This window comes from Galeopterus variegatus, unplaced genomic scaffold (genome assembly GCF_000696425.1).
Source record: "Galeopterus variegatus unplaced genomic scaffold, G_variegatus-3.0.2 Scaffold235, whole genome shotgun sequence".
Lineage (NCBI taxonomy): Eukaryota > Metazoa > Chordata > Mammalia > Dermoptera > Cynocephalidae > Galeopterus > Galeopterus variegatus.
The window spans coordinates 508085-533452 of NW_007726346.1; the positions used below are offsets into that span (position 1 = coordinate 508085).

General features: G+C 34.0%; 1 protein-coding gene across 2 annotated transcripts in view; it reads right to left on the bottom strand.

Annotated features, from left to right (window-relative positions):
* The window catches only part of GLRA3 (glycine receptor, alpha 3), a 165523-nt gene that overhangs the window by 47787 nt on the left and 92368 nt on the right, over positions 1 to 25368 (bottom strand). For both annotated transcript variants that reach the window (XM_008566334.1, XM_008566335.1), the window contains exons 4-5: positions 22840 to 23063; positions 9931 to 10013 (exon numbers count right to left, since the gene is read on the bottom strand). In XM_008566334.1, coding sequence (XP_008564556.1) covers positions 9931 to 10013; positions 22840 to 23063 — 307 coding nt within the window. The remainder of the gene's footprint in view (positions 1 to 9930; positions 10014 to 22839; positions 23064 to 25368) is intronic.

Sequence of the window (25368 nt, forward strand, 5' to 3'; positions counted from 1 at the left end):
CGGCCGGTCTCAAAAAGGAAAAAAAAAAAAAAAAAAAAAGAAAATTTACAGAAGAAGCAGTAGTGGTTTCTAAGTATGCAGGAGAAAGAAAACTCAGCCTAAAGGTGATGAATACAATAACATACAATTTTACACCCATCACATTAAAAAAAACCCCCTTAAATCTGAAGTAAAATGGCAATGTTAATATGAGTTTAATACAAAAAAATTTAAAAACATTTTGCTTGACATGTTTTTTGCTTATAATCATACATGTAATGTGTGTGTATATTCACACATATATACATATATATGCATATATGCTTTTATATGAGAAAGAGAAAAAGAGAAAAAGAAAGGGAGTAAAAGAAAACTGGAAATGACGCAAACTTAAAAGTGGGTAATGCTCGTCAGGAGGATTGTGAGTTGAGACTAATGCATTCATTTTTGTTTGTTTTCAGTTTCTATTCTTCAAATTTTTTAGTACAAACATGTTAATTTAATTTTGAAAACATCTTTCAAATTTATTGTATTATCACATTTTAACATCAATCTGGTAGCTTAAAATGGCTTCAAAGACTACACAAGAGAAAAGAGTTACTGTGCAATACTTTACACAGTGGGTAGTATATAAAAGAAGTGCTTATTCAAAGGGAGAATGTAGGCTGAGAATATATTTAAGTTCAAAATGAGTTTAGGGATTTATTAATAAATTTTAGATTCACGTTTCATTTTAAAATTAAACCAGAATAGAATTTGGCCCAGCTATCTCGAAAGTTTTTTAGGAAAGAGAGAGAGAGAGAGAGTTTCTAGTTTGACCCAGTTTGCAAATACTTATGTTCTTGATCAGCTGCTGGAATTTAAAAAAACAAAAGGAAAAAAAATGTTCACTCTTGGCACATGCTGTCTATTGCTAGGAGAAATATTACTCAAGTAAATTTTATTGACCTGACAAGGAACAACTGCTATGTCAAAATGTATTTAACTAAAACATTTTTACTTATAATTTGTGCATTTAATTTGAATACTCTTACCGTAAATCAGGGTGTTACATGTAATTTCATTTAAATTACAAGTCTGCTAAATTAAGTATCTTCCCAGCAATTACTCCTTCTCTAAAACTCTCTGGTATAACTGACCCATAACTGTTATCTTACAAGTACCTTGGTTAAATTTCTCTTGAAAAACCGAGACACTTAATATATATCATAGATTTAAGCTTTTCCTTTTTTTTTCCTCTTGGGATAACAGTGGGCATATAATTAGTGACTCCAAACTGCTCTCCTTCCATGACAGTCACACCATAACCTTGTTCAAATTTCTGAAAACTACATAAAATTGCCGTACATTGAACATACAGTGTTTAAAGTTCTTGTAAGAAATCTCGATTAAAAATCAGCAAAAGACTTGACCCTGAACCCATGTTAATGAGGAAAAGGCATTGCGACTGGTTGGACTTCTGCCATGGTTATAAGAGGGCTCTGCCTGACTACTTCTCTGTAATAAACTTTGGTTTGTGGGAAAACATTCTGTGTCGGCCTCCCAGAATATTGGAGGTTCAGAACTGCTCACATTTTGAAATAATCAATTCAATTCACAGGCCCCAAATCATAACAAACAGACACTGTGAGCCAAATCAGTTTGGCAGTATCTAAAAGTTGTGTAATGTTTTGAAAAGAGAATAAGAAGGCACTAGAATAATCTCTGACTGGTCTCAGGGTTTTTGATGCCTGACATTTCAGTACACTACTCATTTACAAAAACCCAAACCTAGGCTAATCCTACAGAAGAAAGTCCTACAGGGTATTAGCAAGAAGATCCACTTCAGATTCTTATTTTTGGAAGCATTTGAAGAGTGTCATTATGAAATACTATTCTTAATGCTATAAAATTAAAAATTTTAGCATATATCAGGTAGCTTAAACATCAGAGAATAAAATTAAATACTTTCTGTACAATTTTTATTTAGGGTGAAACATCATAGAATGTCTAACACTGCAATACATTCATTGAAGTGCTTGAGAGAAGGTAATCAGCATGGTAATGGACAGATGTCAAACATTAAAATTCTCACTTAATACACAGTCAGATAAAAACTGATGTCGGTTAGCCTTGACTGAAATACAGATGTTACTATAAATTATTTATTATTTTATAATTTGACATGTATATGAAGCCATATTATTTCTTTCGGATCTCTCATAACACTTATAATTACTATTTTTAAAAATTATTATTAAAAATGTAAACAAGGAAGAATATTACCAAACAAGGCAAAAGACAGCTGACATTTTACATGCAACCAAAGCTTATAAATAAGTATGCCTAAAATGAAAATGGCATTTGTGCAGAAAAATATCCAAGTAATTGGAAGTGTGCAACTCCGTATCATTCTGTTTTCCCCTCAATAATCAAATTACATAGCAAAGTCAGAGATAATTCCAAAAAAATAAGTTTATAGGAGACTTAATACACTGTTGTGAGAACTATTGCAATAATAAAATTTTACCTAAGTTAATATGTTTTCAAGTGTGATATCCTTTTGATGGATTCATCACATCAAGAAGTACCAAAGATTTACTATTTGAAGTCATGTTGAGTCTTAAATTCTCATCATAAATGAGCCAGAAGCTCAAATTGTCTTTAGAGAATTAATATTTGTTAAATATTTAACAAAATTATTTGTTACATAATTCAATTATATTATTTGGATATTTTCCTTTGTGTTATAATTCATAAATTGCTAATTATATGCTGATTTATTTCAGGTAAATATGAAAAACTAAGTCCAGGAACAGTTTTTGCATCCACAGGGTATATTATGGCTATTTTCTAATGGGGATAACCGCAACAGCAGTTGTAATTAGGTTGAAGATAAAGATTTAACCATAAATAAGCATTTTAACTAAATCCAGAGAAATTTTTACAATTTTCTCTGTCCAGACTATTCAAATACATTCCATCAGTTCCAAAATAGCTATGTTGAGAAAATTTGTGAGAATATTGGTGACTTAGAAAAAAAAAATCACTATTTCTAGAAAATATTGTAAATTATACTGATGGTGTATTTGTATCATATTTAAATATAAAGGACATATTATAGAAAACCCTTGCTATTTATAGAGTCACACATAATTATTCCTTTAATTGACAGTTTTTTAGTAGGCCGGTGACTGGAAATGATAAGAATCCTCCTTACTACGGCCAAATGCTAACAATTTGGTGATTTTTTTTTCTTTTCTTTTCAGATCTTCATATGGATTTTCCTTTCTACCCTGATGAAGAACTCAGAGATATTAACAAATTGCTAGGAACTGGGGACTACAAGAGGGGTATGATGTGAAGAAACAGGTCATTTGGGACTTCTGAGAGCTTGCAAATTTGAGTAGGCATTCTCTAAATATCTTAGAGAATTCACATTCTCCTGGAATGTGAGCAGGATACATCACACAAGCAGTAAGAATCCATTGGAAGGGATCTATGAATATGGCTGCCCCAGAGGGAAAGGTATAAAGTAAGCTGCCAAAGCCACAGCCATTGTGATTTACACCATTGTCATCATGACTCACAGTTCCTGGGTTTTAGCCTTTAGTATATTAAAACACTTCTAATTTGTCCATCTCACCAATTTATTAATTTAAACTCTTGAATAGCACTCTTGTGTACCTTTTAAATATATATATATATATATATATATATATATATATAATTTTCTCTAGACTTTTGTTCACATATTCCTTTTTACTTTCATTTTCTTGTTTCCTAGTTTGCCTGGTTTTCCTCTTGATTCTCATTACAGGTAATTCATATTGTTTTTGTTTACTTGTTTTGTTTTGCTTTCATCTTGATCCTTTTATGGACATTCCATGGTGTCTGGATTCTACATTATTAATTTCAAGATTTATGATCTTATATATTTAAAGAATTTATGAAATCATGGAGTTGAGATGACCTTTGCTGTTGTCTAATGTAGCTCACTTACCTTAAGGAGAAAACTGAGCCTCTGAAAAATTAATGGATTTACATAGCTAGTATAGTTTCTTAATGAAGGATTTAAGGGCATTCTCCTGAATTCCTCCTGTTAGGTAGGTAGCAGTCAATGCTTTGCATAGTTTAAGGGATTCTAGAAATTGGATACTGGGGTCATCTCTGGGGAAGGTGCTACCCAAGTTTTGCAAAAATATGCTCTGGAAAGGCCATTTAGTTTAGGTGGAAAATGTGGGGATTGAAAAAAATGAGGTTAATTTTGGAATACAGATGAAAGAAAATGGTGATAGCATAAAATGGTGCATCTGCCATAGAAAACTATATAGCAGTTCCTCAAACCATTAGAAAATGAAGTACCATATGATCTAGCAATTTTAATTCTCGGTGTATCTCCAAAAGAATTGAAAGCATGGTCTCAAAAAAATTTTGAACATCCATGTTCATAACAGTATTATTCACAATAGCCAAAATGTGGAAGCAACCCAAGGTGTCCATCAATGGATGAAAGGAGAAACAAAATGTGGTATATACATTTAATGAATTAAAAAAATTTTTTATTTCTAAAGGGATTTTTAAGTTTTTTTAATTGAAACATACTGATTGTACATATTTATGGGGTACAGTTATATCTCAATACATGTATACAATGTGAAATCATCAAATCAGGGTAATTAGCATATTCATCATCACAAAACTTTATCATTTCTTTGTGATAAGAACATTTGATTTCCTCTCTTCTAGACGTTTGAGAATATACAATAAATTATTTTTAATTATAGTTGTCTAGCACTCCTGTACATCACTAGAACTTATTTTTCTTATTTAGCTGTAATTTTGTGTCCATTAGCCAACTTCTTATCCTCACCCCTTCCCAGTCTCTAGTAACCACATTCTATTCTACTTTTAAAAGTTCAACTCATTTATTTATTTTTTTTAGTTCCCACATATGAGTGAGAATGCGTGGTATTTATTTTTCTGTGCCTGACTTACTTCACTTAACATAGTGTCTTCCAGGCTCATCCATGTTGCCACAAATGACAAAATTTTATTCTTTTTCATGGATGAGTAGTATTCCATTGTGTATATATACACCACATTTTCTTTATCCACTTATCTGTGATGGACATCAAGGTTGATTCCATATCTTGGCTGTTGCGAATAGTGCTGCAATAAACATGGGGTGCGGATATCTCTTTGGTTTGCTAATTATCTTTGGATAAATACCCAGAAGTGAGATTTCTGGATAATATGGTAATTCTACTTTTAGTCTTTTGAAGAACTTCCATACTGTTTTCTATGATGGATGTATTAATTTGCATTTCCACCAACCGTATATAAGAGTTCCCCTTTCTCCCCGTCCTTGCCAGCGCTTGTTATTTGATAATAGCCATTCTAACTTGGTAAGATGATATCTCACTTTAGTTTTGATTTGCATTTTCCTGATGATTAGTGATGTGGAGCATTTTTTCACATATCTCTTCATCATTTGTGTTTCTTCTTTTGAGAAATGTCTATTCAGATCATTTGCCCATTTTTAATTGGATTATTTGGTTTTTTGCTGTTGAGTTGTTTAAGTTCCTTATATATTCTGTATATTAATTCCCTGGTTGGATGAATAGTTTGCAAATATGTTCTCCCCTTCTGTTCGTTGCCTCTTCACTCTGTTGATTGCTTCTTTTGTGGTGCAGAAGCTTTTAAGTTTGATGTAATCTCATGTATCTACTTTCGCTTTTGTTGCCTGTGATGTAGAAGTCTTCTCCACAAAATCGATGCCTTGAGCAATGTCTTGGAGTGGTTCCCCTATGTTTTCTTCTAGTAGTGTTATAGTTTCACGTCTTAATTTAAGTCTCTAATCCATTTGAGTTGATTTTAGTATATAATGAGAGATAGAGTTCTAGTTTTTTTCCTCTGTAGGTGGATATCCAGTTTTCCCAGTACCATTTATTGAAGAGGCTGTCTTTTCTCCAATGCATATTCTTGGCATCTTTGTCAAAGATCAGCTGGCTGTAGATATGGTATTTATTTCTAGGCTTCCTATTCTATTCTGTTGGTCCAAGTGTCTGTTTTCATGTCAGTATCATGCTGTTTTGATAGCTTTGTAGTATATTTTGAAGTTCTATATTTTTATTTTTGAAAAATTTTCTCCACATTCCATTTGATAAATCAGTATTTTTAATTCTGGCTTAAAAGTTATTTATTCTACTGTTATTCTTTGTTGTTATGCATAACTCATACTTGTTTTTGTTTTTCTCATTCATTTGTAATGCAAGATTTCTCTTTTTTCTGGATTCTCTTTGCATATGCCTTCTCCCCAATAACTTCTTTTCTCCTACACTAGGAATTTTGTATCACCCAGGGTTTTAATTTTAAGTCATGAATTTACACTTTTGGGTGTTTGGGGTTACTTCTTTAGACAAAATATCCTTTTGTAAGTTATTTATATTCTTAATTCTGTTCTTCTCTTAGTCACTTTCTTCTTTGTGCTAACAGTATGCCATTCCCAAGTGCTTATCTTCAATTTATTTACTTATTTATTTATCTATTTATCTATCATCTATCTATCTATCTATCTATCTATCTATCTATCTATCTATCTATCTACCTATTTATATATTTATATTGTAACAGTTGATTTTACATATCTGTGGGGTACAGAGTTGAATATCAATTCCTTTGTGTAATACATGATGCTCAAGTAAGGATAATTAGTATATTCCACATTGTATAATGTAATCATTTTTTGTTGGCCATTACCAATTCTTTCCTTACCCTCGATCCTTCCCCCTTTCCCACCCTGGTAACCTTTATTCTGTTCTCTTCTTTTGAAAGTTCAACATATTATTGTGATTGTGCTTATCATATTTAATTGAATTATGTTTGCATAAATAGCTCTTCAACTAATCTCTGAAATCCTTGAAAGCAGAAACTTTTTGTGCTTTATTTATTGTTATGTCACCCAACATAATATGTCAAATATGTTAGTATTTGGTAAACATTTTTCAACTGATGCTTAAATGAAGAAACATTCCCCAGGCCACTTAGAATAGTCATGAGCACTGACATACATTTACTGAACATTTATTGAATTTAAGGAAGTTGGATCAGTACAGGCCATTAGGGCTTTAGGCCTTAAATTATGTTTCTTTTTTTGCTTATTTTTCACACCTCAATATTACTGTTTTCCTTTTTCCCCTCTGCAGTCAGACTTCATTCAAAAGTGTAAACTGGGTTTCTTACAGCTCTTACTTTCCAGTAGGTTAAACCGTTTAAAATATTTTAACTTGTCATTTTAAACCACTATTTAAAAAAGAAAGAAAGAAAGAAAAAGACATAGGTAATTATCCTAAAAAAGTTTAAGAAAAACATCTTGAAGAAATTTGACTTCAAGTAGCTTCTCCTGACAGGATTTTCTTAGCATCTGATAAAAGAGTTTAATAAACAATGTCTTGATTGTGAGCTCAATTAATTTCTAGTAAGAGGGCAGGAAGTGTTTGATGCTAGAAATATTAAAGGCAATCCACTGAGGCAATCCACATTACTGATAAAGGAATTAAGACACAAGGGGGAAGTGGGCAAGAGGCTCTTTTCCCACGCTGAGTTTTAGATTGCTTTGGAAATGTTCCAAGAAAGGCAGACACATGAAAAGTCTTGTTATGTCAGCACTTTCGTCCTGCAAAACAGCCCTAGAAAGCTTTCCCTATTCTACAAAAGAAGCCCAGTGACCTCGCTATTCCTCAGGTACTGTATTCTTTTCCATCTTTCTTTAATAACTAACATACATGAAGTATCAGCTTTCACTCGCTGCTCCTACTTTCTCATTGCCCACATTTTAAAAACTTTTTGGGATCCAGCTTTGACTCTCATCATTCTAATCACATTTGTCTTTGTCAGCAACAATGGTTCTTTTCTCAACTACCATTGCGGGGTGGCAGGAGGCTGGAATGGGGATCCAAACCCTTGACCTCAGTGTTGTAACACTGAGCTTCAACTACCTGAGCAAACTGGCCAGCCCCCCTTTAATTTTTTTTTTTCCTTTGCAACCTTTGATACTGGTAAACAGATCTCCTCAATAGTTTCTTCTTTTCTGAGAGAGAATACTACTGATTTTAATTTGCCACCTCTGATAACCCTTTGTCTGGAATTGCTTCCAGCAATGTCTAAATGTAGGCATTTCTTAAGGGTCTATTCTTGTTTGTGTTTTTGTTTTCCTCTGTACATTCTATTCTTCAGCTATTTTATCTGATTCCTTGAACCAATCTGTATATGGCTTTTAATAGTTTATCTTCAGTTCTAACTTCTCCCTTTGGCTTTAGCCATGAATTTCCCAAATCTCAAACACACTAAGATTGAATTTGTCACTATTCCCATCATCACTTGCTTTTCGTCCCGTGTTCCCTTTCTTTGTTAATGCTTTTAGCATGATCCCGTCACTCTAAGCTCTTCAGCTCTGACTCCCCTGCACATGGTGCCTTCACATCCACTTTCTTTCAACCTCTATTGTTTCTACCTTGCACATCATTTTCCCTTGCCCCTCCTTGCTATTTTTTTCTAGAATATTATGAAAACTTCCTAAGTAATCTTGGTTCATTTGGCTAAAACAACCTTTAAGAGGCAAAGTACTGAGTAAATAATTTTCTTGCTCCTTATATCTTGAACAGTTCTTCACCACCTTTTGAATAATATTCAGGCTTAGTAATTGGGGTACCAGTAGTCTGTTGTGCACTTTTTCCCTCTTTACTCTAGCATGTACTTAATCTTGCAACCAAGATACATAATCAGCCTGTCCTCAAATTCCCTTTCTTCACAGTGCAGTTCAAAATCTGTGCTGCCAATTGCTAAGTACCTGCCCAAATTTTAGATTATTTTATTTCCCTCTCATTTACTTGAGTACTTTATCCATGTGTATACTTAATATTTAAGACCTACTTACAAAAACAATTTATAAAATTTTGTAAGAATGAGTTCTTATCAGAGAAATAGGTATTTCCACTTCTTAAGAAAAAAACAAATGGTGGGAGGGTGGGAGGAGGGTGGTCTCATTCCCACACAAGGTAGACATGCCACCTAGTGACATTTCCACCACACTACGATCCTTACCTCTGAGACCCAAAGCCTGAAAACCCACCTTTAAATTTTTGTCAAGGAATATGTCAAACCAGAACCTTTTTCTCCCCCTGATAGAACATAGTGTCACAAGAAAAATGGTTGCATATTAATTACTTTTTGCATACAATTACTCACTGTAAGCCAATTAATTTAGAGATGATATTATACATAAGTTCAGGGCTACAGTAGAACCTAAAATTTTCATCTGTGTTAACAATAATCAGTTATGCATATGGATCCACTTTGAAAAAAGAAATTTAGAGAAGCACTTGAAAGCTTGGATAAATCTCTAATCAAGTGTGAGAATTATTTTTCCACCTGAGATAACATACATAGCATACCCAGCAGAGTACCATTAAAATAATAAATATTAGTTAATGGAAGAAGCATAGGCTTTGGAGCCAGCTGGTTTCTCGTCACCCCATCTGTGTTGGGGCACAATAGTCAATCACTCCCAGTGACTATTTTCACATCTGAAAACATGGGGATAACAATATCTGTATTGTGAGTACAAGAAATAACATATAGAGAATGCTTGGCCTATTGTAAGCACTCATTAAAGTAATGGTAGTTTGTTTTCAATAATTATTGTCCTTTCCACTTTTGATGATGTATATAGAGACATATATTTGATTTCAAGCGTAAAACCTGTTATTTCTAGATTCTCAATTTGTTTTTTTCCTGGTATAGAATGTATGTGTTGATAGATATTGTTACTTTCAAAACCTAGTGAAAGATTACATGCCTATTTGGTAAATATGTGACCAAATTGACTACAAAATAATCTATATAAGTCATTAGAAGCTTATTTTTACTATTTCCAGAAGTATTCAGAAAAAGTAAGCTATTCATACTTACAACTTTCCAGTTGCATTATACATGTCTGTACATCCATTGGAAAATTCTTGAGATCCATTGGGCAGGAAAGTGTTAATGTCAATCTGAAAAAATTTAAAGTAATTATTTTTAAGGAAAATTTATGACATAATATTCTGTATTCAGGGAAACAATGTTGCTTTGGTAGTGACTAACATCTGCTCAAATAAAATTTTCTCCAGTTTAGGTATGTTATTTACCACAAAATAGCTATACCCTAATTATATAGATCAGCTGTTTTTTTTGGGGGGGGGGGTTGTTGTATAAATAAACATCATACAACATTTATTTATCTATTTACTTATTCCTTTAGAGAGAGCTGTGGATGTTCAGAAAATGTCTGTTCTTCTAGAAGAGACCCCCCAAAATAAATTTGAGAATGAGTTCCATAAAATTAATACCAAATGCCAAAAGGCACATGTTCCCCAGAATCACAAAGACAGAATATTTGAGAGGCAAGTATATCAGGGGAATTGGAGTTGTAAATGTGAAAAAGCATGGTGCAGAGAAGCAATCCCATATGACAACTTTCAGTCATTTTTGTAACTACATTGAAGAAGTTGTCAGTAAACATCTGGCAGTATTTAGTGGTGAATCTGAAGGACTTGAAAATGTAGTTATTAGAGTCAGGTTCCCTGCTGTGGTACTAGGGCATTTTTCCGGACCTCATCTGGGTCAGGAAATAGGTTTCTAGAATATCCGTGATATAATTCCATGTTTACCAAACAAACTTCTGATTTGGCTTCACACAGAGGGTAATCTGGATGGCATACACCAGAAATCTGCCCATTAGAGAGGCTTTTCCTCCCACTTCCAGAGAGCATTAGTAATTTTATGCCAGATAATTCATCACCCTTGAATACGTTTTGTTAGAAAAGTGTATTACCCAGAACTCCTCAGGGATTACCAAGAATTTATAGTTCCTGGACCTCAGCCAGAGAGGCCCAAATCCAAACTCAGGTTTATTGAAATGACGTTCTCTTCTGAGAACTCTCTAGCCAGCCCCTTTTATTGAAAGTATTCCCATTGAATTGTAGTGTATTAGTAAGCACCCAAGGCGGATCAATTTATCTACACGTTGTGAACCCAGGCTGATTACTTCAACACTACCCCCCCCATTGAAGTTTTGAAGTTTTCTCATCTCTAAAATGAAGATAATAATAGTACCTTGTAATGGATTGAATTATGTCCCCCCCAAACTCCCTGAAGCTTGAATTGTGTCCTCTAAGTTTTATGTATTAGAAACCTGGCCCCCACTGTGACTGTTAAGAGGGTAGGAAATCCTATTACGGTAATTGAAGGGGGGGGGGGGGGGGGGGGGGGGGGGGGGGGGGGGGGGGGGGGGGGGGGGGGGGGGGGGGGGGGGGGGGGGTTGGATTGTAGGACCATGCAGTAGTGAATGGATTAAAAATGGTGGTCAGGGGCGTGGTTCTGAGGGCTTTAAAAGAAGAGGAGAGTCTGTCTCTCTTGCTTTCTTTCTGCTCTCTCTGCTTCCACCATCTTGCAATGTGAGACTTCCCAGCCTCAGAATCTGTAAGCAATAAATTTTGTTTTTCTTTATAAATTACCTGGTTTTAGGTATTTTGTTATAAGCAACAAAAACAGACTAATATAAACCGACTCCAGAGTTGCTGTGAGTAATACATGAGTTAGTACATGTAAAGTGCTTAGACAGGTGCTTGACACATAGCAAATAAGTATTAGTTATCAATTACTATTAATACATTCAATCACCCCTAGACATCCCCATTTACCCCTTCTTCAAATTCTATAGTGTGGGCACAAAAGATGGCTGAATTAAATCACATACAAAAACTATTTAGGCTTTAACATAAAAATAACCAGCAACTCTACTAAATATAACCACATTCTCCAAAATGGCATTTTTATGTACACCATAGACATAAAGTTATAATGTTGTATATTCTACAGTGACTATTCTTGGTGAGTTGGGTCCAATTGACATAATTTGGGAACAGGCATATGAAGGTATTGAATTTTTAAGAGTCCCAGGAGGATCATTTGGTAATTCATTTGAGTCAGAGTTTGTAACTCACTAATTCATAGAGTTCAGTATTCAAGAGCAATTTTTCTCCTGGCTCAGCTGGGTTAAGTGATCCTATAAGATCAGGCAGGCTTACAAAGATCTCTCTTAAAAAGGCAATTGTAAAATTGGGTGGACACAGTGTTCTCTGCCTTGTGAAAGCATTTACTAGATGTGTATGCACATGTACGTTTTGAACACACACACACTAATTTTTCAAATATCCAAGGCTCTCAGCCAGTTGGTTTCAAATGTTGACTTGCAGAATTAATTCTGTGACCTTTTGTATGGAAGTAAATGGCATTCTCAGAATCCTTTCCATGCTCTCACCATGCATGTGATGTCAAATTCATATCTTGGCTATTTTTCTGGCATAAAATAAGAGATATTACATAATTCTAAAAAGTAAATAGCACTTGAAAGGAATTATTTGGCAAAGAACACAGTTTGTAGAACTTCTGTCATAAATCATGTCCTACCAAAATCTATTTATTGGCTTTTCTTTCTTTCATTTAAGGTACAATATAATTCTTTCACTGAATATTGAAAAATATGTGTCAACCTGGTGGGTGCGATACTGAATTTCTTTATCAAAACATTACATGTAAATTAAAGATAGGTCCTGACCTCATCAAAAGAACTGAATCAAGAGGCAATTAATTACATTCTACTGTTTTAGAAATGAATGTCTCCTTGTGTGAGGAGGACACTAAGTTCTCTTTCTGAGACAAAACACGTAAACAGGATATGATGTTTCTTATTTTCCCTTAAGAAGTCTTGGCTTAGCAAAGTAATAATGTTCAAGAAAGCTGACTATAATCTGTGACAAACAATTGGCCCCATTAAAATTCAATTTTTCCCCATTTTGAACAAGTATTGCCTAGAGAATGGTGTCTATCTCAACCACTAATTGAACTAAAAATATTCTCTGACTTCATTATGTACTTTTAAAATAAATATTTTTATTCATTCCTAATAGTTCTAAATCTATTGTCATAAAGACAGTAGCCTCTTAATTAGCAATTTAATCAGCTTTGAAATACTATTTGTAATAGAATAATAGGTATTACATCTATAGTGCTTATTATGTTGTAGGTACCATTCTAGACACTTTTTATATGTTAACTCATTTATTCCGTACTACAAATTTATAAGATAGGTAAGTGATATTACCCTATGTTAGAGATGAGGAAACTTAGATGTTGGTTAAATAACTTGTCTGATATTACACAGCAGAAACTGGTAGAGCTGAATTTATAACTCTGGTGGTCTAGTTCTAGATTCTATGCTCTTGACCTTATAACTGCCTCTCAAAAGCGATGGAACATTTTATATGAAAATGGGTTCTGTAATTGATGTGACATTTAAAATTTTGTATTTTTTATAACACAAGAAATGATATATTACATACACTGTTAGGTATTAAATTTAAAGTAAAACAGACGTAAGTAATTCTTCCAAAATAAATCAGATAAATATAACTAAACTATATAAAAATAAGGAATTTCCCCATTGATTTTATATATTTGAGTGATTTGGTATTTTATTATGAATGATTTTATAAAAAGTAAATGACTCTGAGGAGTAATTAGATTAGAAGGGAAATTAGAATTAGCTTCTATGAACTACTTTTGGAGTTTTCTTGCTCTCTGAATTTAGAGATGATCATAAATCTTACCAACTCCATCACCAAAGCAATCTTAGTATTGTTGATGGTCTTTGTAGGAAGTTGATATAAGTGAGCTATGGACCTCTTTGGAAAAACATACATGATCACACACATGTCAAATTCTCCTTACCCCATGCTATAGGCACTGGGAGAAATCATCCTTGGAGACTGACATGGAAAAAAATAAAACTTTATTGCCAGCAGCTGGGACCACACCAGCCAATTCAGAGTGTGGCCCCAAGCTGTTTTTACTTTCGATTTTTAAAGCTGCAAGTGCAGCAACTCAGTTGCCTGATCACCGTGCTAGGAGCTATTAGCCAATGAAAGCAAGCCAACAGTAGTACATAAGCTAATTTTGCAGTTAGCATGGCTCCTCCCAGCCCCTCCCACATTTTCCCTGCCCGGATTTTCTGTCTGAGTTTTTACAAAATGGAGGGGTTTTCTTAAAATGGCACCAGTCCTGTCAACAGCAGAAACATCATTTCAATCAAAGCATTGTAAACTGATTTCCCTTGCATAAACAGCATTTTTTTTAAAAAAAAATTAGTGAAATGAGTTTGCTTTTCTATTTAAAAATTAATGTCTGTCAATCTTCAAAAAATAAGTACATACTATACAAGTAAACTTTAATTTTTTTTGCAATCAAATTTCAAAGAAAGTGATTATATTTAGCTTAAATAAAAGTTGAAGTTATCTTATGACCTTTGACAAATTGACATACATAGCATCTCTGACATAAAATTTCTTCCTATTATTTGATTTTTAATGCAATAATGCTTCTGTAATATAAGTAGTAAAGTTGGATGTATTAGTAGTGTATTAGTATTAGGATTATATATTGCTTGCTTAGTAAAACAAGCAGCATATAATATGTTAACTGCCTATGATGTGCTTCCATTATTTTGTGATAAGGGTATTACCATCCTGTTTTACAAGTGATAAAACTAAGGCTTAGGTAGATTAATAACTTGCAAGAGTCCATATGGTGCTGATTTATGGATTCTGGAGAAAAAAAAAACATGCTTTTTTCTTTTCTTTTTTGGAAAGATAAAAATAACAACTTTAGTGCCTACTGTACACCTGACACTATGCTTGGTGTTTTAAAAACATTATTTCAGATTCTATTTATCACTGTCATATGTGTAAGAAAAACGAGCCTCTCAGAAGTAAAGAGACTTTGCCCCAAATCACAGTTAGTAAATAGCAGAGCCTGGATCTGTGTTGGGAAGTATAGTCCCCCTTGGCCCTCGGGTTCTTCTATACCTCTTGCTGGGTATACCAAGACTGCGAGGCCCTGACCATTCTTTTACATGAGCCATTTCTTAGGGTAGTCTATGCAGCTGCTTATTTTGAGAGATGAAATAACACCATCGGCTTGGGCAGACAAGGCTTGCTTAAAGCTTGCTGTAAAAGTAGTGAGTTCCCAAACTCAGTGTTGCACGGTTGTGACGTAGACCACTGGTGCGTGTTATAACCATCTGGGCCCATTACATTGCTCCAGTGAGACTTGAGGACAGGGAGAAGTCAGGTGAATATGCCAGTGTTCATGCTGCTTACAGTGAGTAACAAATTCTTTTGTCTCTCACTCAGGAGTCTTGTGTCTTCCATCAGCACCCATGAAATGGTGATAGGTTAACTTTACAAGCAGGGTGAAATGTCTATTGATGTTCTACAGGGGAAAATAAGAATTTATTTCCCTTATACTATACTCCATGCACACATAACTCACCACCAATCGTCAAAATTTAGTTCTATAAACATTTATGGTTTAACTAATACTCAGTATTTGCATGTTATGGATATGTAATTATTGTTAATGGTTAAGCTTTGTAATTTGCTATATTTACAGCTTTTGTATGACATTTTGATATCCCCAGTGTTAATAAGTGTCTCATTTTAACACTTCAGTTTCTATATTCTTACTACTGCTTCAAATTCAATTCTCCATCAGAGCTACAAAATCCTTCTCAGTGGTTAAACACAGCAGGCAATTTGTCAATTCCATTTTTTAATGAAAATCTCTCTTCTCTATTTTTTTTCCTGTTCTTAATTTTCAATTAGATATTGGACTTCTCTATTGATGTTCTGATTTTTTTATGTCCTTTCTCTCCTATTTTCTGTTTCTTTGTGTCCTGATTCCACTTTCTGCGAGACTTCTTCACTTTATTTTCCAAACATTCTGATGATTTTTTTTCCACTTTGGTTTACTATTTCCTCTTACTATGCACTAAATGTCCCCATTTTCTCTTTCCTAGAAGTATCTCATTCCATGCATGCAATCGTCTCTTCCGTCCAGAGATATTTCTTTTATGGTCTCTTCTGCTTCCTGCATTTTCTCTGGAATCATTTCTTTTTTGCTTCCTTAATTTTCTTCCTTTTATCTTCTTTTCCCTTTTTTCCTCTGTGTCTTTCTTCTGGCCTCTGCTTTTTGAAAGAAAATGACAGAATGTCCTCAAATGTCTGTCTATGTTTAAGAATAAGGCACTAAAATCAACTTGGAGCTCAATTAGTAGCAGATGGCTCACTGAATAATGGTCTTAACTGCAGGATGATAATATAGCTGTCCAGAGGTTCCCTGAATGTCAGTATCTGTAGGTCTTTTCTCTTGGGCAAGTTAATTTCCCCAGAGGTATATTCTTCTGTCTGCTGCTCAGTGGAAGAAGTTTAGGTGCAGCTTTCAGCATTTTAGGGTCGGCAAGGGGTAGCCCCATTCAGTGTACAGACCTCATGCCATCCTCTTCTTCTCGGTATGACACCTCATGACAGGCACAGTTGTGCCTGGAGTCTCTACTCCTGAAGCTCTTCGAAGAATCACTTCGATGTTTTCTGTGCTCCTGCTTTCTGCCCAGATCAAAAGGCAGAAAGGCAGTCTCTAGTCTGAAGAGCACGAGTGAGGAAATCAGGAATAGAGGGCCCCGTGTTGTTCCTATAAAGCTGAAATCAATTCTTTTTCTTTTAGCTCTTTTCTAGCCCCCACTTTCTCAAGCCCTAGCTGCCTCATATTTCTAAATGTTTGAAGATATTAGTTATTTTCTTCCTTTTGGCTTCCCCTGCTTTGGTTTAGATTTCCACTATCTGTCTGGTAAGTCAGTTTTAACAAGTGCTTCCTCTTGAAGCTTCATAAACTGTTGTCATCACTTGTCTGTTGCTGTCTTCTTTTTCCATTACTTTCATCCTCCTGTGTGTTAATACCATTTTTGTTCCTTATTCAGTTTATTTTTTTGTTTTAGTGGTGTTTAAGGAGGAAATACAAATAAATGCATCAGTTACCTTTGCCAGGACATTCTGCTTCTTTCTTTAAACAAGCAGGAAAGCCAGATCTGTCATGAGACATTACAGATGCTTCATTTGCACATTGAGCAAGATTTTTTCTTCTAGCACAATTTTTGTTAACAGAAAAAACTAAAGATTTAAATCATTTGAAAATTTCAAAGTCCTGTGAATTTTCCAAAAACGACTTACAAAAAATGAATTTGTTCTTTGATCATGTGAGCCAGGATTACAAGAAACAAAACCTAGGAGTTAAAAGACCATCTGTTTCATCTAAATTCACATGAAAAGACAAAAGATACATTTCTGAATTATTCCACAGCTTTCCTCAAATATTAGAAGAAATGTGAGCAATTCATAATGAAGGACACCATTTATAAAACAGGCAATTTTAGTTTTATTCCTCTACTTCAAGACAGAAAACACTTGAGTATTTCCAAGGCCTCACCAATTCTACTTAAATTATTTAACTTTTCAACATTATAAATAAACTTTAGTATTTCTTTAATAAAATGCATTTGAATTGGAGCACTAAGTGTTTTAGCACAGTTGTAGTCTTGAAATTACACAATTGTCTTAATAATAAGATCTGTCCTATGTGACCAATTTTCAGGATGGACGGAATTAAGTCCTTTCAGCTTTGATGACATCAAATTGTAAGCAAAAAACTCCCCACATAAAACCTATTCTAGCTTTTATATTCCATTGCATTCAGTGAAGAGGGAAAAACTAAAAGCTTAATAGTATGTTCTTTATATTGACATTTTCTAACTCCAAAAAGAATTAATATAGACAAATAAATATCTATAATCATATAGGAAACACTGCACACACACAAGTACACACACATACACATCGTATTTTGGTTCTATCAGTGGAAGTAGTCTAGACATTCTAACTTGGAAATATAATTATTTTGTGTTACCCAGTGATATATTTTTGTAACTGATGCTTTTCAAAACCTGTCTAAAGTGAAACAGTACTTTAAAACACAATGTAAAATAATATAATACCTTTCACAAAGGTAATTTTCACATTACCAGGGAAAGATTTAAACTTGTTTTATTTATACCTTATCACAGATCCCTTGAAAACCATTATGAATCCACAGCACAGAGGAGTCAGGCATCATGATCTCAGGCTAAGAGCCTTTGTCACTTAAAATATATGTATTTTATTCATAAGTAATACATGACTCACTCTGGAAAATTCAAAAATATAAACTTACATGTATTAAAGTTCCCTTTTATTTCTGCCCAAATTTTGCTAGTCATTTCCATAAGTTGATTATTCTCAATCAATTGTTGGTCATCTTTCTGAACTTCTTGTACAGATTTACATATATGAATATTTTTACATATATAGTTTTCTTATATATATAAATGGTTTAATTAAAAATAAACATAAAACATTTCCCTTAAATATATCTGGTAGGATTTTTCTTCGGAATACATTTAGATCTTATCTTATGCAGGGTATTTCATGATATGTGATCATTGTGTACAGCCATGTTCTTAATAATGAATATATACAGGCTGGTTTTTGTTTTGTTTTGTTTTGGTTTTTTTTGGTGGCTGGCTGCTATGGGGATCTGAACCTCTGACCTTGGCATTATAACATCACACTCTAACTAACTGAACTAACTGGCCAGATGCTTTTGCTGCTATTTCAGTGTCGCGCTGGGCATCTTTGTAAATGTATCTTACGTACACATAAACACATATGTAATTTAGATTCCTAGAAAGAGTGTTGCTGGATTGAAGGATAAATGAGTTTTATATTTTTATATATCTTAATAAATCATCTTACCAGTTAATATCGTCATGTGCCCACAAAAATGGTATCAGACAACACTAAATATTATCAGTCTTGTTAATTTCTGTCAACGGTTTATAAAAATATGTTTCCTCATTTGTTACTTTCATTTCCCCCAACATCAGATTTATAACTTTTGCTTTAACTATCAAATGTAATTTAGAAAACTCAAAGTGAGGAGTCTATTATATTTATCTATATTATTGCCTACTGTGCCCTTTCTTTCTTTTTGACATTCTTATGCTTTTTCTTTTATCATTTTTTTTTTCTGTTTAGAAACTTCTTTAGTCATGCTTTCAGGGTAGATTCACTCATAATAAAATCTCTTAGTTTTCCTTTGTCCAAGAATATTTTGATATCCCCTTCATTCCTGAAGGATATTTTCACTGGGTACAAGATTTTCACTGGGTAGGATGACAGTTCCTTTCTTTCAACACCTGAAAAGTATCTGTCATTTCTTTCTTGCCTCCATGATTGCTGATGAAAAAGCTGGTATCATTCTATTCTTTTCTTTATAGTTAAGGTGTCATTGTTCTCTGTATGCTTTGGGGATTCTTCTTTAGTTTTCAGAAGTTGTGTACTGTGTTTCTTGGTATGCTTATCTTTGGATTTATCCTATTTTCAGACTCAGTGTCTTGAATCTGTTAGTTTACGTTGTTTGCAAAATTTGTAAAAAATTTAGACATTTTATTTTTCAGCTCCATACACTTTCCCCTCTTTATCTGAGCTCTGAAGACATGACTGTTACACATTTTGTTGTACTCCCACAGGTCCCTGAGGCTCTTCTCCCTCTCCCCATCTATTATTTCTCTATTGTTCAGATTGAATAATTTTTATTATTCTATCTTATAGCTCACTGATTCTTTCCTCTGTCTTCTTCATTTTTCTGTTGAGCCCATCCACTAAGTCTTTACTTTGGTTATTGTATTTTTAAGTTGTAAAATTTTCATTTGATTTCGCTTTATAGCTTCTATTTCTCTGCTGAGGCTTTCTATTTTTTCATTTGTTTCAGGGATATTTATAATTGCTCATTTTTATCATGGCTACTTTAAAGTATTTGTCAGATATCTAATATCTCTCTCATTTGATGTTGGCATTAGTTGATTGTATTTTTTTCATGCATTTGGAGATCTTTCTCGTTCTTTGTATGATGAATGATTTTTTTATTGAAGCTTGGGCATATTTAATATTATTTTATTAGACTCTGGATCTTAATTAAACTTTCTGTTTTAATTGGCTTTCTGTGACACTGCTCTGTCAGGGCAAGGGGGAAGTGCTGTCTTGTTACTTCCAGGTGGAGGAAGAAGTCCAGGTTTCCTAATGAGCCTCTATATTGACATGTGAGAGGAGAGGCTCTTAGTTATTGCTGGACATTCCTGCTCCCACATCATCTCCACTGATATCGTGGTGGCAGTGGCCTCATTGCTGCTGGGTGGTGTTGAAAGTCCTGACTCTCCACTCGGACTCCTCTGAAACTATCACATCAGGGAGGGAGGGAGGGCCTTGTTTCTTCAGGGTGAGTGTGGAATTCCTGGCTCTCCATGTGGGCTCCATTGACAATGCAAGGTGTGAGGCTTAATACAGGCTGGTGGGGGATGAAAGTCTAGCTCGCTATTTGGCATTCCCTGATACCACCTTGACATAGGTGTTAGGGTACCTGATTACAACATAGCAAGACTGGAAGTCTAGGCTCCACACTTGGGGTTCAATGGCTTTAGTGTGTGCGTGAGGTGGGGTCACATTTCTTCTGGAATATTTGGCTGGAGTAGAGCAGTTGTCTAAAGGTTTTGTCTTGCTATGATTCCTAACATCTAGAGCATGTTAGATTGGCTAGAGAAATTAGGCTTTTGTTGGGTCTTTTTTTTTTGGTCTGTGGCTTTGATGTTTCCAGGTTGCCAGCTTCTTCATCTCCAAGTCTGGGATATAGGAGGCAAGGAAAAAAAAAATAGAAAGAAAGAAAGAAAGAAAGAAAGAAAGAAAGGAAGGAAGGAAGGAAGGAAGGAAGGAAGGAAAGAAAGAAAGAAAGAAAGAAAGAAAGAAAGAAAGAAAGAAAGAAAGAAAGAAAGAAAGAAAGAAAGAAAGAAAGAAAGAAAGAAAGAAAGAAAGAAAGAAAGAAAGAAAGAAAGAAAGAAAGAAAGAAAGAAAGAAAGAAAGAAAGAAAGAAAGAAAGAAAGAAAGAAAGAAAGAAAGAAAGAAAGAAAGAAAGAAAGAAAGAAAGAAAGAAAGAAAGAAAGAAAGAAAGAAAGAAAGAAAGAAAGAAAGAAAGAAAGAAAGAAAGAAAGAAAGAAAAGAAAAAGTCCTGGGAATTCACCTGTATGTTGTTCCTCAGGTTCCAATGTCCTTAGCCAGTCTTCCTTCTTATATCCACCATTGGGAGTCTCCTTAAGTTGTTACATGTATTATGTCCAGTGTTCTTAGTTGTACTTAGCAGGCAGAATAGGGAAAAACTATTTTCTCCATTTTCCCAGAATTGAAATTCTATCTTTTGATACTTGTGTTTTTTGGTGATTTTCCAGAAAAGTTTAAAATCTCTTGCTTATACCTGGGATTCACCATTACGTTATTCATCCATATGGGAGTATAGGGCTTAATTAGTGATGGGACCTGAAATCTTCCTTTATGTCATATGTAGCAGCACTCATGATTATATTAACACGTATTAGTTAGTTTTCAGAAATCTGATGAAAGTGTCAGTTCACTATAGAGTGATGTCACCCTGTCACTCATAGGAAGCAATAATGTATTGAAAGGAAATTTGTTCACATGAAATAGAAAAATGTGAAAAGCAGACACAGTATATTGGGTGGAAGAGATGAAAAGCAGACACAGGATAAACCATTATTAACAGAACCACTTTGCAGACAAAAGTATTCAAAATCATGAAGCCACTAAGATTAAGTTTTCATTCTTACTACTTTATCCTATACTATTACTTGGCAAAAATAGAACATCCCTGATATTGGGCAGATGAATTCAAAATCAAATATCCCATTCCCAATGAGAAGAAATGTCAACAAAAGGGAAAATAAGAGAGAGATAAAATACAAGTTTTTAAGCTAAAAGTGTCAATATTAAGCTCACCTTGATACCTTTTAAAACAAGTTACTGGTTGTACAAATATTTAAACAGTTGCCTGTTGCTATAAGTAGAGCATATTCTCCATCTCCCAAGAAAGATGACATGTATTCTGGTCTTGACTTCCTATTTTTCACAACTGAGCTAAATTAAGAAAATAACAATGGAAGATTTTTAAGATAATCACTTTATTTTAGAAAATTTTTCAGATATAACAAAATCACTGTAAGTAGCTGTTTACTGGATGTGTACTTGTTTGATATTTAATGAATTGCCAAAGTTAAATGAGTTCTAGACTCCAAATGTCAGAAAACTTTATGATTAGTGTTCATATTTTGGTGTTAATTATTTTCATGTTTTGGTATTAGTCACTAAATGCTTCATGGTCTTCTGAGAAATAGCTAAAATGTAAATAAGAATTTTTCCAGGGATCGTGATAAAGGTTTTGATTGTCATCCATTTTTATATAATACAGTGATTTTTTTTCCCTTGCCTTCATGAAAGTTTATCAACAAATCACTACTTTCCAGCATGACAGAAAGGATGAAAATTGCATAACTAGGATAAAAATGCAAAAGGATGACTTAGAGAAGCTCAGGATATCTAAAAAATATTTGAAAAATACATATACTTGAAAAATAATTTATGTAAAATGGATCTCAGACAAGCAAATCTGAACATGTTTTCACCTGTAAATATTCAAAGGAAATATGTGTACATAATAACATAATCATAATGTACGATTTGATTTGCCATTTAAACTCCTACCAACCTGGCTGATGTTAATAATCACCTGAGCCACTTGTTAAGAAAGTGGATTTCCAAGAATTACTCATACAGTTTCTTGATCTGGGACTTGGGTCTGTTACTGTTGATGAGACATTTGGAACTCAAGGGGAACCGTGATAGCATTTGCTCCAAATTTCAAAACTCTCACACAAAAACAAAAACAACAACAACAAAACAACCCTACAGTACTCTATTTTACCAAAATCAGGAATTTAAGTCTACGACTTACCTTATTGAATACAGAACATTTCCATTTTTGAAAATTCTTAGCAATTTGTTGTCTGTAGTGACTTCATGAAAGTTAGCACCCTTCTCATTGGCAAAGAACAAGTCAGGTTTCCAAATGGAGTCCAGCATGGAAGGGTCGAGGTCTAAAGAGTCATCAGGATATTCACTATATGCAAGGCGAGGATCATTCCATTTCTGACGAAGAAAGATATTCACTCTGTAATCCTATGATAAAAGCAAGAAAGAAAGAAAGAAAGAAAGAAAGAAAGAAAGAAAGAAAGAAAGAAAGAAAGAAGCTTTGCTTTAGAAAGTTTAGAATTCATGGCATCACCATAGTGTCTCATCACCTGTGACAGATGTACCACTCGGGGGGAGTCTATGCTTGTGTGAGGGCAGGGAGTACATGGAAGTCTTTGTATCTTCCTCTCAATTTTGCTGTGAACCTAAAACTGCTTTAAAAAGTAAAGTCTTTAAAAGAAAGTTTAGGATCTTATGTGTCTTACGTGCTATTCTTCGGGCTTTGCTGAACTATGATAAGAACCACTGACATCCTTGGGAGATTTCCATACCCTAAATCCTCGCTCATTACTACCTGAAAGAGTCATGTGAAGTTATGAAGTTTTGCCCATATCTTCAGTAGACTATAAGCCTTCAAAGAAAAGACCAAAGCTTATTATGTTTATATTTTGCTGTTTCATTCAAATTTTACTTCCCTGATTTGTCAGAATAAAATATTGAATTGCTATTAGACACTTGGAGTAAAATATTTTCACTTTTACATTTATTTTCTAGAGTAGTTTCTTTTAGTAGATATCTAATAGCATCTAGAGTACATACAGAAAATTTTCTTGAAAGCTGTCTGTATTACAAAAATGACGATATATATATCATTATATATATATACATATATGAAAGTACTTGAAAAGTTCCTGGAAAGATTCGTATTACCTTTCAATTCTACTTTTCCATGAACTTTTTGAATTACCCTTGTACTTTTTCACAATGAAAACACATTTTCTCATGTCTAATATAGCACATAATTTCTATGAAATAAGTAATTTGGGAAAAATAAAAGGTGATTTTGGAATAGTAAAGAAATAATAAAGGATAATTACTGGCAATAATCCTTTAAGAAGATTTGGCTAATGAGATTTTCCAATTAGATCTTTCATAGTTAATTTTAAAAGGAGAAGAGTTAATGATTTCAACCAAATTTTTGCTCACAATTTCTGGACTAATGTATAGAATGACATGGATTGATAGCTGAGTATATGTGTAGTATTTGTGTATACACAGTGCATGAAAGAAAGTACCACACATGACTTTATAATTTTCCCCTTAGATTTTTGAAATGAGCAAATAAATTAAGTATAGAATTCATTGTAAGCATGATTAAAGCAAATATTTGATAAAAGCATCATTTCTATGAAAAATAAACAAGGCTGGAGATATTCAGAGAAACTGAAACCAATTTTCATCTGTTTTTCTATTTCTTGAATACCAAATTATGAGTCGTTAGAATCATAAGGATAACGAAGCAATTGCAAGGATACTTGCTTAACATCAGACCAGGTAGATAGCTTACCTTAAAGGTAGGTCAAATTCAGAGTTTGCACTGAATGTTACAAATCTGTATGCCCCCTAGATCAATGTGCACTGAGACCACTACCTTCTAACTGCAGCTAAGGTTACATACCAGATAATATTTTTTCTGCTTCCTAGGTGCCCCATGTATCCTCCAAAGTGACAATGGAGCAGAGTTCACTTCAGCTTTTTACCAGAGAGCTCATGATAATGTGGAAACCTCACCAGCCACAGGATCTGTAGAACCTGTAAACGGGACATGTGAACAAGTGTCTACCAGCCAAGAACAGGTTGTCCTCTCTTAGCCTATGGTTTAGAGCACTGTGAAACACAGCTTCACGGCGGGCCAGTTCTGGTTTCCTTTGCCACTGTGCAGTGAGTGCCCTACCTACCACCAAAGGAACAATCGGACTAAAATCAAACTCTCCCTACCTCACAGGCAGGAGAAGGCTGAACAAGGACAAGTTATAATCCTGCCTGCCAGGAAAGATAACTAACTAGTATGGAATTTACATTTGGAGTGATTCATTAGATAGATAACAAAATTGTTTGGAGCATTTTTATGCTGTAACATATTTCTTGATTGAGAACTCTCAGGAGCTGTTCTTCAATTTAGGTTAAAATAAAAATACTTTTAAGCTGCAGTATATGTAATAAAGTTTGGTTGAATTTCTTGATCCTCATGTTATTGGTACTAGTGATAAACTTTATAGACACAATTTCTTATTTCTCAGGAACAATTTTGCTCCAAGAGTGAGCTATAATAGGCATCAAGTAGGCTTCAGTTTCGGTTTCTAAATCATACAATGGAAAATCAACTGTCTCCTGTCACCGAGGCCAAACATTATCCTATATTCACTGTGGTACTCTTTCTGTGAATAACCGGAAATAATCTTGTTTCTTAGCACATTTAGGTCTTTGGTTTAGGGCCAGGATACAAAGCAAA